Genomic DNA, 14278 nt, shown 5'->3' with positions numbered 1-14278 from the left:
CAATTCATAGATTGTTATTCTAGAGTTACCATCAAACCTCTTCCCTGTACATTAGAAAATTTGTAAGTGGCCTTTTATACCAAGAAGCAGTAACATTAATTCATGTCTGATCAACACAAGGTTTACTAGGTACAATCTTGTGTATACAGATTTAGGCTATGTTCACAATGCCGGAAATTATTGACATGTCAATTATCACAATAGCCGTTGTTTGCATTGACTTCAATGCAACACATTTCACTGTGAAAAGAACGCCCGTTGTTTTAATTGGAAACTATAGTCATTCTTGTCATAAAATTGTTACGTGAACATAGACTAAAATTCACTGTCTGAGACAAAAGGGGATGTTCTCACATTTGTCTGACAGATAAAACAGCCAATCACAAAAAAGAGATGTGATTAGGTGCAATAAGTCTAAGACAAACTGAGACATTTTCAAACAGGGTAGTAAATAAGGGCCCTGGCCTTCATGCCATCAGGAGAATGTTCCACCCATGGCAGCAATGGTATTCTCTATGATCATCAAGCAGTCTGGTCACAGAAAGGCCAGAGTAGCAAATACACTAGTGAAGAACAATGTGCTTACAGTTATTAAAATATTACAGAGTCAGGGTCTTTTTGGCTGGCATACAAAATCCACTAGCTCTCTACTCTCTAGCAATTTAAAGAGTAACATTTGTACAATGCTTACACTGGTATTTCATCTTAACATTGCAAACCCAATGTATGCTGTTAAGTGGCTTATTACTAGGATACATCATCACTTAGGGTGCCCCTATAAACTTGACATTTTTGGCAGGACTGAACAGTGTGTAGGGGTGTCTTGTCTCTTTTCAGATCTCAGGGGAAAAAGAAGGATTGGGCAAAGCTTTGGCTGTCCAGGCATGATGGGAGTTGTAGTCTTGCAACAGCTGGAAAGCCAAGGTTCCCTACCCCTGGTTTATGTGTTTATCAAAAAGGCTCCCTTGCTTTCAAATGCCCAGTGATCTGTGGCCTTTGTTAGATCAGTGGGAGTTCCCCAGAGGACTACCAAATAAAATGCTACAGTGTATACTAGCAAATGATGCCAGGGAAGAGAAGGGTTGGACATGTTGGATTTCAAATGCTCACCCTTCTGTTCTCAGAGAAATATGCCACTGCCAGTACTGTCTGGCTGCGGCTTACCCCTCTTCTCTCCATTGAGAACGCACAAGTATATGGTGGAGATCAGGAAGTGAGCCAGTGGCCAAATGAATGTCTGATCAACAGCCACTGAAGGTGTATGGCCACTTTAACAGGCCATGAATGAGGCACTAATGCGGTAACCATGCAAATGGGTACAATAGCTAAGACTAGAACATCCTGTGGCATAGTGATCATAGTGATAACACAGCAAAGGCGTTCTGCATGTGCAAACTCAAATCATTTTACATCTGCAGTGCACTTTAGCAATTGCTAAATGTCAATGAAAGAAATTTAAATAAAAATTGAAATAAAAAACCTGAGGGATGCATATATTTCTTATTTAAAAAAAATAATTTTAATATATCTAGATATAACACATTTTTGTTGCAAAAGCTAGATTTCTTTTTATACATTTGTGCGCTCATTTTACCAGCAAAATATACATACTTTGCTTAAGTACACAACCTAGAAAAGGGGAAAAAATATGGTTTAGCTGGTTAGCTGCTGTACTGTTCAACTTAGGGACTGCAATATGCAGAATGACCACAGTTATCAGACAGAATCACTAGGCTATGAAACATTTATGCAGACAATTTACTGTTGTTGTGAGCCTGCAACAACATGACAATAGTTAAAAGGCCACTTTATAAAGCCCTTATAAAGTTAATAAGCTGCCTTTTTCATGTTAACTAATTTTGTGATGAAGCAGTCTAGCAAATACATCTATTTAGAATGGGAATCTTCAGGCACACAAAGAGTTAGGTTTGGAGGACAAACCAGAACAATACACAGGCAATCAGCTGTATATTACCTGTCAGCACAGGTTGCTTTGCCAAAAGATATGGTCTACCTGAAATGGGCTTAACCAAAGTCGTCATTATCCAGCAGTTATTATCTTCCAATAAATATTCACAATGTTAAATATATAAAAACTTGAACTTTATAATGTATCATTACATTTCCTTTTAATATATATGTATTTAAAGGAAATCTGCCAGCAACCAGGCCCTACTTAAGGTGCTGACAGTGTGCTGTAGCTGGTACCTTTTGGTAATTTGTCCATGCAGTGGATACGCACAATCCTGCTTGGACTCTATGAGGAGTTGTTTGCGCCAAACTCTGGCACACCTCACCGATCCGTCTCTTTCCCTCTTTAAGAAAGAATCAATGCTGCCCAGCCTCCTGCTCGCTCAGCTGTCAATCCATTTTGTTTATGTTTAGGTCTGAAAGAAACCCTCAGATATAGTTAAATTTCTGAGGTCAAATGTGTTAGAGCTGTGGTCTAGGGGTAACTGACCTGTCTACAGACCTGCCAGCAGTTCATTCTCTGGTACAATTCCCCTGATGAAAATTAAATATACGTCCTTATATTTTAAATTTTTTTCCCATTATTGCATAATTTTTAAGATGCACAGTATTTTTGCTCAATTTTTTTGCAACCAAAACCAGGAGTGCACTGAACACACAAAGGCTATGTTCACACACTATTGAATTTAGTGGATGGCCATTGTACTTTTGACTCTTCGTTAGTGTCAGTTCACACTGAACAAACTCTGCGTAATCCCGCAGTGGAGCTCTCCGCCGCAGAATACCACCTGCCTCTGTGTCCCATAGTGTCTGTATAAGAGGGCTCATGCACCTCACACACTTTTGGTAATAGACATGTCTATTACCAAAAGGCACCATGGTCACTATGGGAATGCCAGCTACAGCACACTGTTACACAAAATTACCAATATACACTTATTACGGGAAATGCACCTAAAGTGCTTTTTCCTTGCACTTACTTGTAGTGCAACAGTCAACTGTGTGCCCAGCAGCTGCTGCCACCCATAGCACAGTTGTGGTGCCAGTATCCCTGTCCCGCAGGATAATCACCCGTCTCCCGGCTGGGCAGCGTTCCCCTCCGCCCTGGGGGATGCTCAGTGCCCAGTGTCCCTTGTTCTAGCTGCCCCTGCAATTAATACACCAGACCCTCCCGGATTCTCATGCGGCTAGGCCATCTGCTCTCTCTGCCACTGTTGCACTGCAGACACGTGTAATAAGGCCAGGCTGGGCTGGAGTGGAGTACCAGCAGGGGGATGTGAGGAGTGCCAGCAGGGGAGCGCTCTGATCCCAAGCCCAGCCTGGCTTTATTACGAATGTCTACAGTGCAGCCCCAGCGACAGCGAGAGCAAGAGGGCACAGAGCCGGGACTTAGAGCAGATGGCCAAAAAAAGTGTATATTGGTAATTTGTGTAACTTTATGTTTACTATGCTTTACGTCTAAAATAAAAAAAAAAATTGCTGAGCACATTATTGTGTATTCCTATGCATTAAAGGGGTATGTGCGGCGCTTAAGAAATTATTCACAGAATAACACACATTACAAAGTTATACAACTTTGTAATGTATGTTATGTCTGTGAATCTCCCCCCTTCCCTGTGTCCCCCCCCACCCCCGCACGTGTACCCAGAAGTGTGGTGCATTATACATACCTGTCACATGCCGACCCCCGTCCCAATCGTCTGTGCCACTAAGTCATCTTCGGACGGACGGACGAAGCTCTCACAGTTATGCTCAGCCAATCGCGGCTGAGCATCTGATGACGCGGCAGAGGGCGACGACCCTCGGGACGATCGGGAGAGCTTCGGCTGGCCGTCTAAAGATGACGTTGTGGCACAAGATGGCGGGACCGGGCGTGACACGGATCAGGTAATGTATAATGCACAACACTTCCGGGTACACGTGCGGAGTGGGGGGACACAGGGAAGGGGGCGATTCACAGACATAACATACATTACAAGTTGTATAACTTTGTAATGTGTGTTATTCTGTGAATAATTTCTAAGCGCCGCACTACCCCTTTAAGCAAATAGTTACAATTAACAAGAAGCCAAAATGATATTTTTGTAGATTGAATCAAAATACAAATGTGTAGATTAAAATATAATCTCTTTCTGTACACTATTTTTCTACCTACCACATGGCTACAGGATATGCTATTAAATGTCTGATAAAGAAGGGCCCTAGAGGTGGTATCTGCACCTATTAGAAAGTTAGCAGACATATCCATCTTTGCCCATCAGACAGGAACACCCCTTTACATTTTTTGGTTTATATATTGTGTATGGCTGCCCCCTCCCAAAGGATGAGCTGTTACACGGATTACATGACACCACATGAAGAACCTTCCTCTTTAGAGCATGGCAGCTTGACCACAGATTATGCTTAATAATAATCTGGGTGTAAAGGTGCAGTATGGTATGGTATGGTTTCTCATGTCTTAAAGCCGATAGCTACAGAACAAAAGTAAAGGAAGGCATGACACAGATAAAAAACATCAAGAAAAAACAGAGAGCTAAAGTTTGGAAAAATTATAACTAAGACTGGCAAGCATAGCTAGCTCAGATGGGGGTGACCGAGTGTAAGGGTATGTGCGAGGAAAACATGCTTCCGTCGATCATCCCCACTTCACTCTCCGCCTGTGCCACAGACTCCATTCTATGGTCAGGCAGATTCCGCCATCTGCCCAAAGAATGGACGGGTTCATTCTTGGGCGGATGGCAGAATGTGCCCGCCCATAGAATGGAGTCTAAGCACATGTGGAGAGTGAAGCAGGAGCGTGCGGGGATGAGCAGCGGAATCTGCCGCAAGTCCTCCATGTGTTTTGCTCAGTGCACATACCCTAAGGTTTAGAAAAGAACAAAAAACAGACAGACATCTAATATCCAAGTATATAGGGCCGGGGCAAAGCAAACTCTAAGGGGAGCGATACACAGAAGAAACATGTGGGCTGAATGCTGTTTCCACCATTCACTCTTTTCCTAATCTATTCATACACAAATGTTTGGTAGAGCATTCACAATAAAGGGAAGGGTAAGCCACTGTCAGACTCCTCTGGAAAACAGCTTTCTTCCAAGAATAAAAGGATTGGACAGTTGAACTGAACTACAGATGATTGGCCGACACATATGATGTGTATTGATGGCTTTAGAGATCTACCACTGAGAAGTATTTTTTTTTCCTGTCTGATCGAAGTACTATCACACATGTTTGGCTTGCTTGCATGTTAAATGAACTCGGTCTTAATTTCCAGATACTTTTTGCCTACAGGTAGGTTAGCTCTATATGTATGGCCTGCAAATATTAAAAAAAAAACAATCCTCCCTGACAACAGTGCTACCTGAGATCAAAGAGGTGCAGGGCAGATTAGCTTACAAAATATGTAAAAAAAAAAAAAAAAAAAAAAAAAGAAGAATAAAAATGTAAAAATTATATATATATATAAAAAAAAACAACACTTAGCATGATACTGTGCATTCAGGTTTAGTAAAACTACATTTTTCAACTAGTATAACTTGTATATCACAACGTCTAATACAGTGGGTCACACAGAAGTGCAAGTCAGCATGCAGAGTTTACACTCCACAAACATTGGCTGCCTTATGTTCTCCACTGCACTGTTTCCATAACTCACATGGAAATGGTGCGAATTTTACTTGCGAGACACCCCACATCCACATGGCAGGAAGCTTGTTAATGTTGTCATTAAATGAAAGTTAATACTGTTATCTATTTTCTATAGTACATACTTGAGCTAATGCTCTCTGGTTTATTTCCACATTTAACTCTTTAGTGCCTGAAAGATGAGAACAGAGAAAGATCCTTTTTTTATGGACAGTATCAGAACTGAACACAGCAAAATTCACAGCTCTAAGGTCTGAAATGCATAGATCTAGCTAAAAAATTAACATAAAAAAATAGAAATTTCTGTAAGTTTTTACACATACATTTATAAAACAATCACTCGCTCTAAAATAATATATTGCAAAGAATTCAGAAATGCTTTCTAGTGCAAACACTTGATGGTTTTGGGTAGCAATAAATAAAGAAACCATACAAATGGTACATTCTATATTATATGTTTTTCAGAGAGTCAGGAAACTTTCCAAAGCCAACTAAATGAAATACTGAACACCACTGTCAGCTCCCAGACAATATATTCTCTGTAAATACATCCTGTATCATTGCATATAACAAGGATATGGTCACAGCCGACCAGGGGTAAAATGAAAAGATTCTTTGGTACTCAACATGAGTTTTCAGTTAATGTACTCTCAGAAAACAGACAGATGTGCGATGTCGCCTAAAAAGGCACCAAAAAAAAAAAAAGACATTTTAACCAACTTTATTTAAAAAAGAAATTGGCCCACAGCAATGGGACTCTAGCAGCTCAGTAGGACACAAAGATTTTACATGATCCCTAGGATATTGTGGGTTCAAGAACACGAATCTGCAGGACACTTGGTCATAATAAATGCGCTCATAAAAAGCTCAGTGCAACTGGACTAAAGCTGTGTAAGAGACCTCAAAACATCTGTGGGCAGAGTGTTTCAAGACTATAATTGCTCAACAAAATCACTGTAATAGTAACTCAGTCTACGAAAAGACCATGGTCCCCAACATCTGATTTGTGGTTTTGTTCACAGTCAACAAACCTGACTGTTGCATAAATAAAAAAAAGTGTCCCTCCTATGTCTCCCTCTCATTAGACGTTCAACTGGATGTAGAGGGATTCAACTGCAGGCTACATGGTATAGTTGTCGAGGCCTGCGCATAACATTAGCCGGGCAACATACAGCTGCCAAGGTAACTGTATTGTCCGACATTCAGTTAAGTCTCTCCACATTTCATCTGAAGATTGGGCTCAAGTAACATTGGGAAGGAGGCTTTGTAATTAATTTCATTTCTGAAGTCTTTGCAAAAAGTTATCCATACAGACATTACATCCAGACTTTTGTATGAATGGAGGCATTATGTAAAGGGCTCTGCAGAGAACTGCTCCACAACGCATTGCAGATATCCCATGCAGTGCATATGAATTAACCAATATAAAAATAAGAATAAGCCAAAGAGAGTTGCTGCTACGTAATTGTGACAATTTGATAGCTGCCATTCTCTAGTGTAGACTGTTTAGCTTCTGTAGTAGTTCTTGGCTTAGGTGGCCAGTCTGGATCGACCAACAGCTCCTGTGCTAAATGCATGTATTTGGCTTTAGGAGTCTTCTTTTTGCAGAAGCACAAGGAGGACAAAAATCGTGCTGCCCAGAGATCATTCGCCTCCTATGAAGAAAAAATAGTTTAATCACACTGTATGCTGAATTACTGGACTTTGTAACCTGAAGGAGTGTGTAAAGACAGAATATGAGCAGACATATCAAAATAGAGCAAAAGTATTATCCAAAACCAGAAACATAGGTTTTAACAAGTTTAGTAATGTGATTTGTTAGTATAGTCTTGCAGAGATACTGTACTGCAAGCACTTACATTAAAAGCAATAGCCACCCTTCCACCGATGCAGTCCTTTCACAAAACCACACAGCATGCACATATAGCACACCCAAAAGCCTAGCTAAACACAGATGTGGTGAAGAGATGAAGAGGCACATAGATAACAAGATACATGACATTGCTTAGCTGCTAATGCAAGAGATAAGGGGACCGAAGAGTTCAAGCTTCCTAATACATATGAACAGTGAAGTTCCAACCTGTGGGGGGTGGGTGACCATGTGGGGCTCTCCCTGCTTGTCTCGGTTGAACACAAGTTTCCAGAGTATGATATCAAGGACGATATTCTGCGAGAAATTGTGGGTGGACGGGAAGAATTAAAAGCACCAATTCATTAGAAACATGCAAATTATATTAAAATAGTCCAAAACAGGTCAATAGCTCTCATCAGACACAATCACAGGCCACAATTATCAGGTACTTACCATGGAAATGCTTGTATGATAGAAAAACACTTGTGATTTTAAACGTGGTTCAGTGTATTGCAATATAGCAGATTGGTACAATACCGATGCTTTTGCCAAGTGGTTTAGAATTAGGATGACAACAATGACCCAAATATTAAATACTATGACCACCTTGCAACCAATGTGTCTAACATGACAAAGCAACTTTTAAATAGCGGTGATCAAAAATATCCTGTTATGTTACAGCTCCTATACAGACCTATACATCTCGACAGTAATAGACAAACACTGTGTATTCTGACCCTTCAGCCATACACGTTCCCCCTGTACCATACAAAATGTATACTAGCAATTAGAGGACATATGAATAGACTGTGACTGCAGTATACAGCTACACATTGTTTGTTACCACAAAGAGGAATATGTCTGCACAATAGCTGTAAACACAAAATGATAGAAATTTTTTTATGAGGGCTACAGCCTTTGTAGGGTTGCTGAGTTTTTGCATTGGAAAGAAAATTTTAAACTGTGGTTGCATTTAACATAACTGAGCACTATAATGCAATATATGCGTCTCTTCACCAATCAACTTGGCAAAAGATAATTCAATGATATTTTGTTAGTCCATTCATCTTTAAGATATATGAATATTTGCACTGAAATTGGCGTGATTTCAAAATAAAAAACAGATAATTCCATCTATATATTTCCATTAGAATCGATTTATTGAAAATTATTTAAACCTATGTGCAGAAATAACATACTGAATTCCTGATTTGGGTAACTTCTGTTGACAAATGCACAAAACGCCAGACAAAGATTTCTAACAAACATAATTGGCCATCACTTTTGGACACGGAAAAGCCTATATGTTGGTTTGGAAGTCTTCTCCTCTTCCCTCATTTCCAACGATAAAAATTATATTATAAAATGTATATCATATTTCTCAAGTCAACAAACACAAGAGGAAACAAACACAAGAGGAAAGAGCAGGCACTACGATCCCCCAGCGCTCCTGACAGCACAGCTTCCCATACGCCAACTGACTGCTCTGGTGGTGCTCGCTGCTGAAAGTACAAGTTCAATGCAGATAGTTGTATAGTAGATGAACAACGGCAAACTCACCAATGTAGAGCGGAATAAGATGCTTTATTTCAGGGAAAGAGCAGTGTACAAGCAAGTGGTGCGTTCCACAGATTAGAGCGACGGCGTTTCGCGGTTGCGAAGCCAGTTGAAGTTGCAAGAGCGCGAAACGCCGTCGGTCTAATCTGTGAAACGCACCACTTGCTTGTACACTGCTCTTTCCCTGAAATAAAGCATCTTATTCCGCTCTACATTGGTGAGTTTGCCGTTGTTCATCTACTATACAACTATATATATTATATACACACACACACACACACACACACATACATACACATATACTATATAGTAATGTAGATATATATATATTTCACATAAGTGCTTCTACTCTTCTATTCCTTGTACAAAAGTAAGCATGTTATTTAGTTATTTAGCCATGGATGTTACATGGGTACTCTGAACATTCAGATTTTTTAAAATATATATATTGCTGGGGTTGATGAAAGAACAACCCCCCCAAACTCAATTAACACTGGGGGGCCTTGTGGCGTCGTCTTGTCTCCTGCACTGGCTGCTACTTCTGAGCTGTGATTCATCCTAGCAGTGAGCGCCAATCAGTGAGCGCAGTGCTGCTCCAGTCAGCGATCAGCTAAGCAACCCCAAACAAACACAGTGTATAAAACTGTAGGTCTCTTATAACATTTACAGTAGCAACCTACTGTATATTCTACTGGACAGAATATTCTACATAATATATATATATATATATATATATATATATATATATATATATATATTAATATTATATAACTATATATATTATATTATATATAACTAGATTCTACAAATAGAAGACAGACAAGCCATCACTCAAACTGGCATAGTACAAATGGACCAACTCTGACACTTACAGCGAGGAGCTGTTCCGCCTGTATTTGAAACAAGAACTTTGCAGGCTAACCCTTACATGCTTATTAGAAGCAAAGATCAGGCTATTGACAATACATGACTGCGCTGCAGTAAATGAAGCCAATGGGTGTCACTGAGCAAACACAAAACCAAACTTGCTTTGCAATTCGCAGCATGCCTTGCAGCAATAAATGCATGTATAGTTTGGCGTTATAAAAGCATTAAGCAAACCAGCACTTTTGGTTTTATCAATAAACCATACATTTATTTATTTTATTATTTTTCTGTCGACATAAGCAATAAGAGCAAATGCACATGGGATGATTTTGCTGCAGGATTATGGTGCAGATTCAAGCTACTGTATGTTCACAACGTATAAACAACGGCCATTATTTGGCACGCAAAACACTGGCCATTGTTTTAAAGGATGAAACTACGGCCATTGTTTTAAATGAAAATTGCATTGTAGTCTGGTCTATGGACAACAGCCGTGTCAATTATTTCCACGGCCATACCAAACAACGGAAATACACTGTATAAGCAACAGGGGACTTTGCATTGACTTCAATGCAACATATTTTTATGACAAGAACGGGTGTTGTATTAATTGCAGCTTCTCCATTAGCATACCTTGTGAATATATATAATAAATGGAGAGGGGTTTGAGCATGACTGCTGCTGCTCCATTCAATGCCTACAGGACAGATGAAGCCAGCCAAGTACTGTACTCCATCCCAATTAACAATTCAGACCCTAACAGGAGTAACAGCAGGCAACGTTACAGTACCTACTTAATAGGGTTGAAAGAAAAAGAAAAAAAAACCTCAAGAGATGGGTCCATCAAGTTAAACCTAATTCTGTTCTGTGGTGTTTCAGTGCCAAAGGAATAGCCGCCTTTTAAAGCAACTCTGTACCCACAATCTGACCCCCCCCCCCCCCAACCGCTTTTACCTTTAGATAGCAGCTTTTAATCCAAGATCAGTTTCTGGGGTCCATTCGGCAGGTGATGCAGTTATTGTCCTAAAAAACAACTTTTAACTTGCAGCCCTGTGCCAAACGGCTGTGGCCTAGAGTGTGTGTGTTCATTAGGCTGGCACATCCTCTCTGTCGTTCCTCCCCACCCTCTTCATCATTAGGAATGTCCAGGCAGATTTTCTCCTTTTCATCACCTGTGTGAGCACGGCACATGGCTGGATTGTTAAGGCACCTGTGCAGTGTTAACTGCAGAGGGAATAAGAAAAATAGTGCCAATGGCATTCCTAATGATTAAGAGGGTGGGGAGGAGGGACAGAGGGGCGGTGCAAAGTTAGTGCACAGATACTATTGGATTAAAAGGAGCTATCCAAAGGTACATGTGGTTTGGGGGGAGACAGATTGTGGGTACAGAGTCGCTTTAAATAGGATTATAGTAAGTGAACTTACTGATACATACTGCCTACACTGTGGGCCCACTCTTTATAATTCGTCACTCCCTCCACATACCCTTAAGTAATAATATTATAAAAACTGCATACACTATGAACAGTTTACATAACATAAGACTAAAATGAGGCACCTTAGTAGATAATTATATGGAAAAATGTACAAACAGGTACTGAATGTGCAAAGTTACCCGATGTGAGTGGTATCAGCATTTACTTCTAGTAATGCTCACCTGGGCAGGTCATACTGTAGGCAACAACACTCTGAACAGCATATGGTGTATACAGGGCTGCTACTTACCACCTTCGAAACTGCTGAGAATCCAATGTACAAGGAAACAGGAGAAAACTGGTGGCTTAAAGTAACACAGCCACATTGGGGCTATTTTGCATCAAACCCTGTCTTCTAGATGACAAAGACAATCCCATACAGCCTCAAGTTAAAGCAGCTCCAGCATCACCACCCCTCAAAGTCAGTAGCCAATATACATCCACATTGAGGGAATTGCGTTACTTCAGTCAACCAATATTCTCCCATTTCCTTGTCTTAAGGAGACACTGACTACAATAGGATACCTAATGGCTTTTTGGATATGTTTATTTTCTATAAAATATTGCAAAAAAGGTGATGTGTAAGCATTAGTGCTTGAAATTTCTAATCTGATGCCTGCACCTTTGTCAACACTATGGGGGAGATTTATCAAACATGGTGTAAAGTGAAACTGGCTCAGCTGCCCCTAGCAACCAATCAGATTCCACCTTTCATTTTCCAAAGAGTCTGTGTAGAATGAAAAGTGGAATCTCATTGGGGCTGCTAGGGGCAACTGAGCCAGTTTTACACCATGTTTGATAAATCTCCCCCCTTAAGCATGCTCGAGTCCGATTCAGTCGGCATTTGAATAATAGTGGCTGAAGAACTTCGATGCAGCCCTAAGGTTTGCCTGGAAAATGTAGATACTGACAAAGACTGTATCAATGTTTCAGATTTCCTAAGGCTGCATCAAACTTCTTCAGCCACCAGTATTCAATGCTGACTGATTGGACTCGAGCATGCTCAAGTTGCGTTCATTTCTGCTAGTTTTCTGCCTGTTCACCAAGTTTGCTTTTTAAAAGAACACTAAGCAGATCCCATCCACCAACCAAATCAATAAGCACAAAGATCGACACGTAACTGTCATAATACAAAAGCCACAAAAGCAAATGACTGGTGTACATCTGGATCCATATTTAAAGCGCAACTGTCATTTCAGGGCCATTTTTCTGAAAACATTAAATATCAACAGTACAAGCGATTTTAAGAAACTCTGTAATAGGTTTTATGTACTAAAGAGTTTCCTTCTGTAGTGAAAAAGCAATCTCCCAGCCTCCCCCCTCACATCAAATGAAGCAGGATTTCTGTCTCCATTATGTGGCTATGGAGAGGGGAGGGGCTGTTAGGAGTGACTGAGCACGGAGGATTTCTGCACAGCACAACACCCTGCAATCTTCTCTCAGTAAGTTCATAGATAAGCACTGACCTTTCTGACACCTGAATTTAGAGTTTTAGGTGCCCAGAGAGTCTACAAACAGCTGACCTATATGTCACCTCTTCCTGCTCCCTCATCTCCCTCAGCCCCTCCCCTCTTCATAGGCTTACAATGGAGAGAGCAGAACCCGTCTTCACTGGCTTCTCTGTAATGAAGACGTGTTTGCCTGATAATGCACAGATAAGAAGTCAGGGGGGGAGGCTGGGAGATTGCTTCTTGAGTACTGAAGGAGGCTTTTTTGGCTGATGAAACCTATTACAGAGTTTCTTAAAATCGCTTATACTACTGATTTCTGCAATAAAAAAAAAACATGACAGTTACGCTTTTAACTTGTTTGAAGCTGGAGGTATGACTCTTTGATATATACTTGATGTTCAAATTTCTAATAATTTTTCTATATAAACCAACAGCAAACCATTCATCTTTAAATATTGCCTAAAACATTCCTAGGACTTACCTCAACAAAAAATGAAGTAAGGGCATTTCCAATAATAATGAAGAGCAGTACAAGGCGCCATTGAAATGGAACACAGACCAACTACAAGAACAAAATGTGAATGAAATAGAAGTGTTATAACTTAAAAGTATTACAAAGCATAGTAGCTAGCACATGTAGAACCATCTATAACTCATATGTTATTAATGCATGGCTTACCTCAAAGGCCTTGTCGACAGATTCAATTGGATACAGCATGAAGAAAAATATTAAGGCAAAGAGAGCCAATACAGAGATTATAAAAGATCTAAAGGAAGAAGAAAAGAAATAATTAAGGGGTTTCCCTTTACCCATTCCATACAATCTATAGAAAACTTCTCAATGTTAAAGATTACAATAATTTAAAAAGGAACCTGTCAGCTGTTTCAGCCAAGACCCTGACTGAATACTGTATTCCTGGCTAAACTTTAAAGAGTCACTGTTGTATTTTTTTTTTTTTTTTGCAAAAAGCCTTTTCCCAGGTCCCCCCCCTCCTTCCTCTTTTCCATCCACTGCAAAAATTTTGAAAATTGTGACTTGTTGCATGAGTCACCCTGTCTGTTCTAGGGAGAGGGGAGGGGGGAGGAGAAAGGAGGGAGTGTGCCGGCAGCAGAAAGCAGATAACAGAGGATTACAGGCAAGGAGCTGGGTGACAGCTGTAATCAGAGCTCAGAGAGGTCAGTGGTGACTGTCAAAGAGATAGAGGTAAGGTAAGGTATTTGTAGATTAACTCTTTGTTGTCCTGTTTTGGTCTTTTATTTAGCTCTCTCCATAGGAGAACAATGAAGACAGGGGAGAGCTTCAAAAATGCATTTTTCGGCTAATGAACCCAATTACAAAGTTTCTTAAAATCGCCTGGACTATTGATTTCTGCAATAAAAAAAAAATTCACGACAGTGACACTTTAATATCATAATTTTCATAAATGCTGCAGCTTTTCAGGGTAACTCCAGTGTACTAATGG

At 40.2% G+C, this 14278-nt stretch overlaps 1 protein-coding gene across 2 annotated transcripts; it reads right to left on the bottom strand.

Moving 5' to 3' along the window:
• Nucleotides 1-6625: 6625 nt before the first annotated feature.
• Nucleotides 6626-13574, bottom strand: LOC138775151 (polyamine-transporting ATPase 13A3-like). Of its 2 annotated transcripts, XM_069955838.1 has the most exons (4): nucleotides 13495-13574; nucleotides 13297-13377; nucleotides 7694-7780; nucleotides 6626-7268 (listed from the first exon to the last, which is right to left on the bottom strand). In XM_069955838.1, exons 1-4 carry the CDS (start codon nucleotides 13531-13533, stop codon nucleotides 7071-7073), a joined length of 405 nt encoding a protein of 134 aa, XP_069811939.1. In that variant the 5' UTR covers nucleotides 13534-13574; the 3' UTR covers nucleotides 6626-7070. The 2 variants fall into 2 exon arrangements, with proteins under 2 accessions (XP_069811939.1, XP_069811940.1); XM_069955839.1 differs by lacking the exon at nucleotides 7694-7780.
• Between the last annotated feature and the right edge of the window lie 704 nt (nucleotides 13575-14278).

The sequence above is a fragment of the Dendropsophus ebraccatus genome, unplaced genomic scaffold (assembly GCF_027789765.1).
Source record: "Dendropsophus ebraccatus isolate aDenEbr1 unplaced genomic scaffold, aDenEbr1.pat pat_scaffold_1382_ctg1, whole genome shotgun sequence".
Classification (NCBI taxonomy): domain Eukaryota; kingdom Metazoa; phylum Chordata; class Amphibia; order Anura; family Hylidae; genus Dendropsophus; species Dendropsophus ebraccatus.
This window is presented reverse-complemented; position numbering and strand designations above follow the sequence as displayed.

Coding starts and splice junctions, on each gene's coding strand:
- LOC138775151 (XM_069955838.1), bottom strand. CDS start 13,533: ATGCTGTATCCAATTGAATCTGTCGACAAGGCCTTTGAG. Junction 13,378..13,494: donor CTGTCGACAAGGCCTTTGAG/GTAAGCCATGCA, acceptor TTGTTCTTGTAG/TTGGTCTGTGTTCCATTTCA. Junction 7,269..7,693: donor TGGTCACCCACCCCCCACAG/GTTGGAACTTCA, acceptor TTTTCTTCATAG/GAGGCGAATGATCTCTGGGC.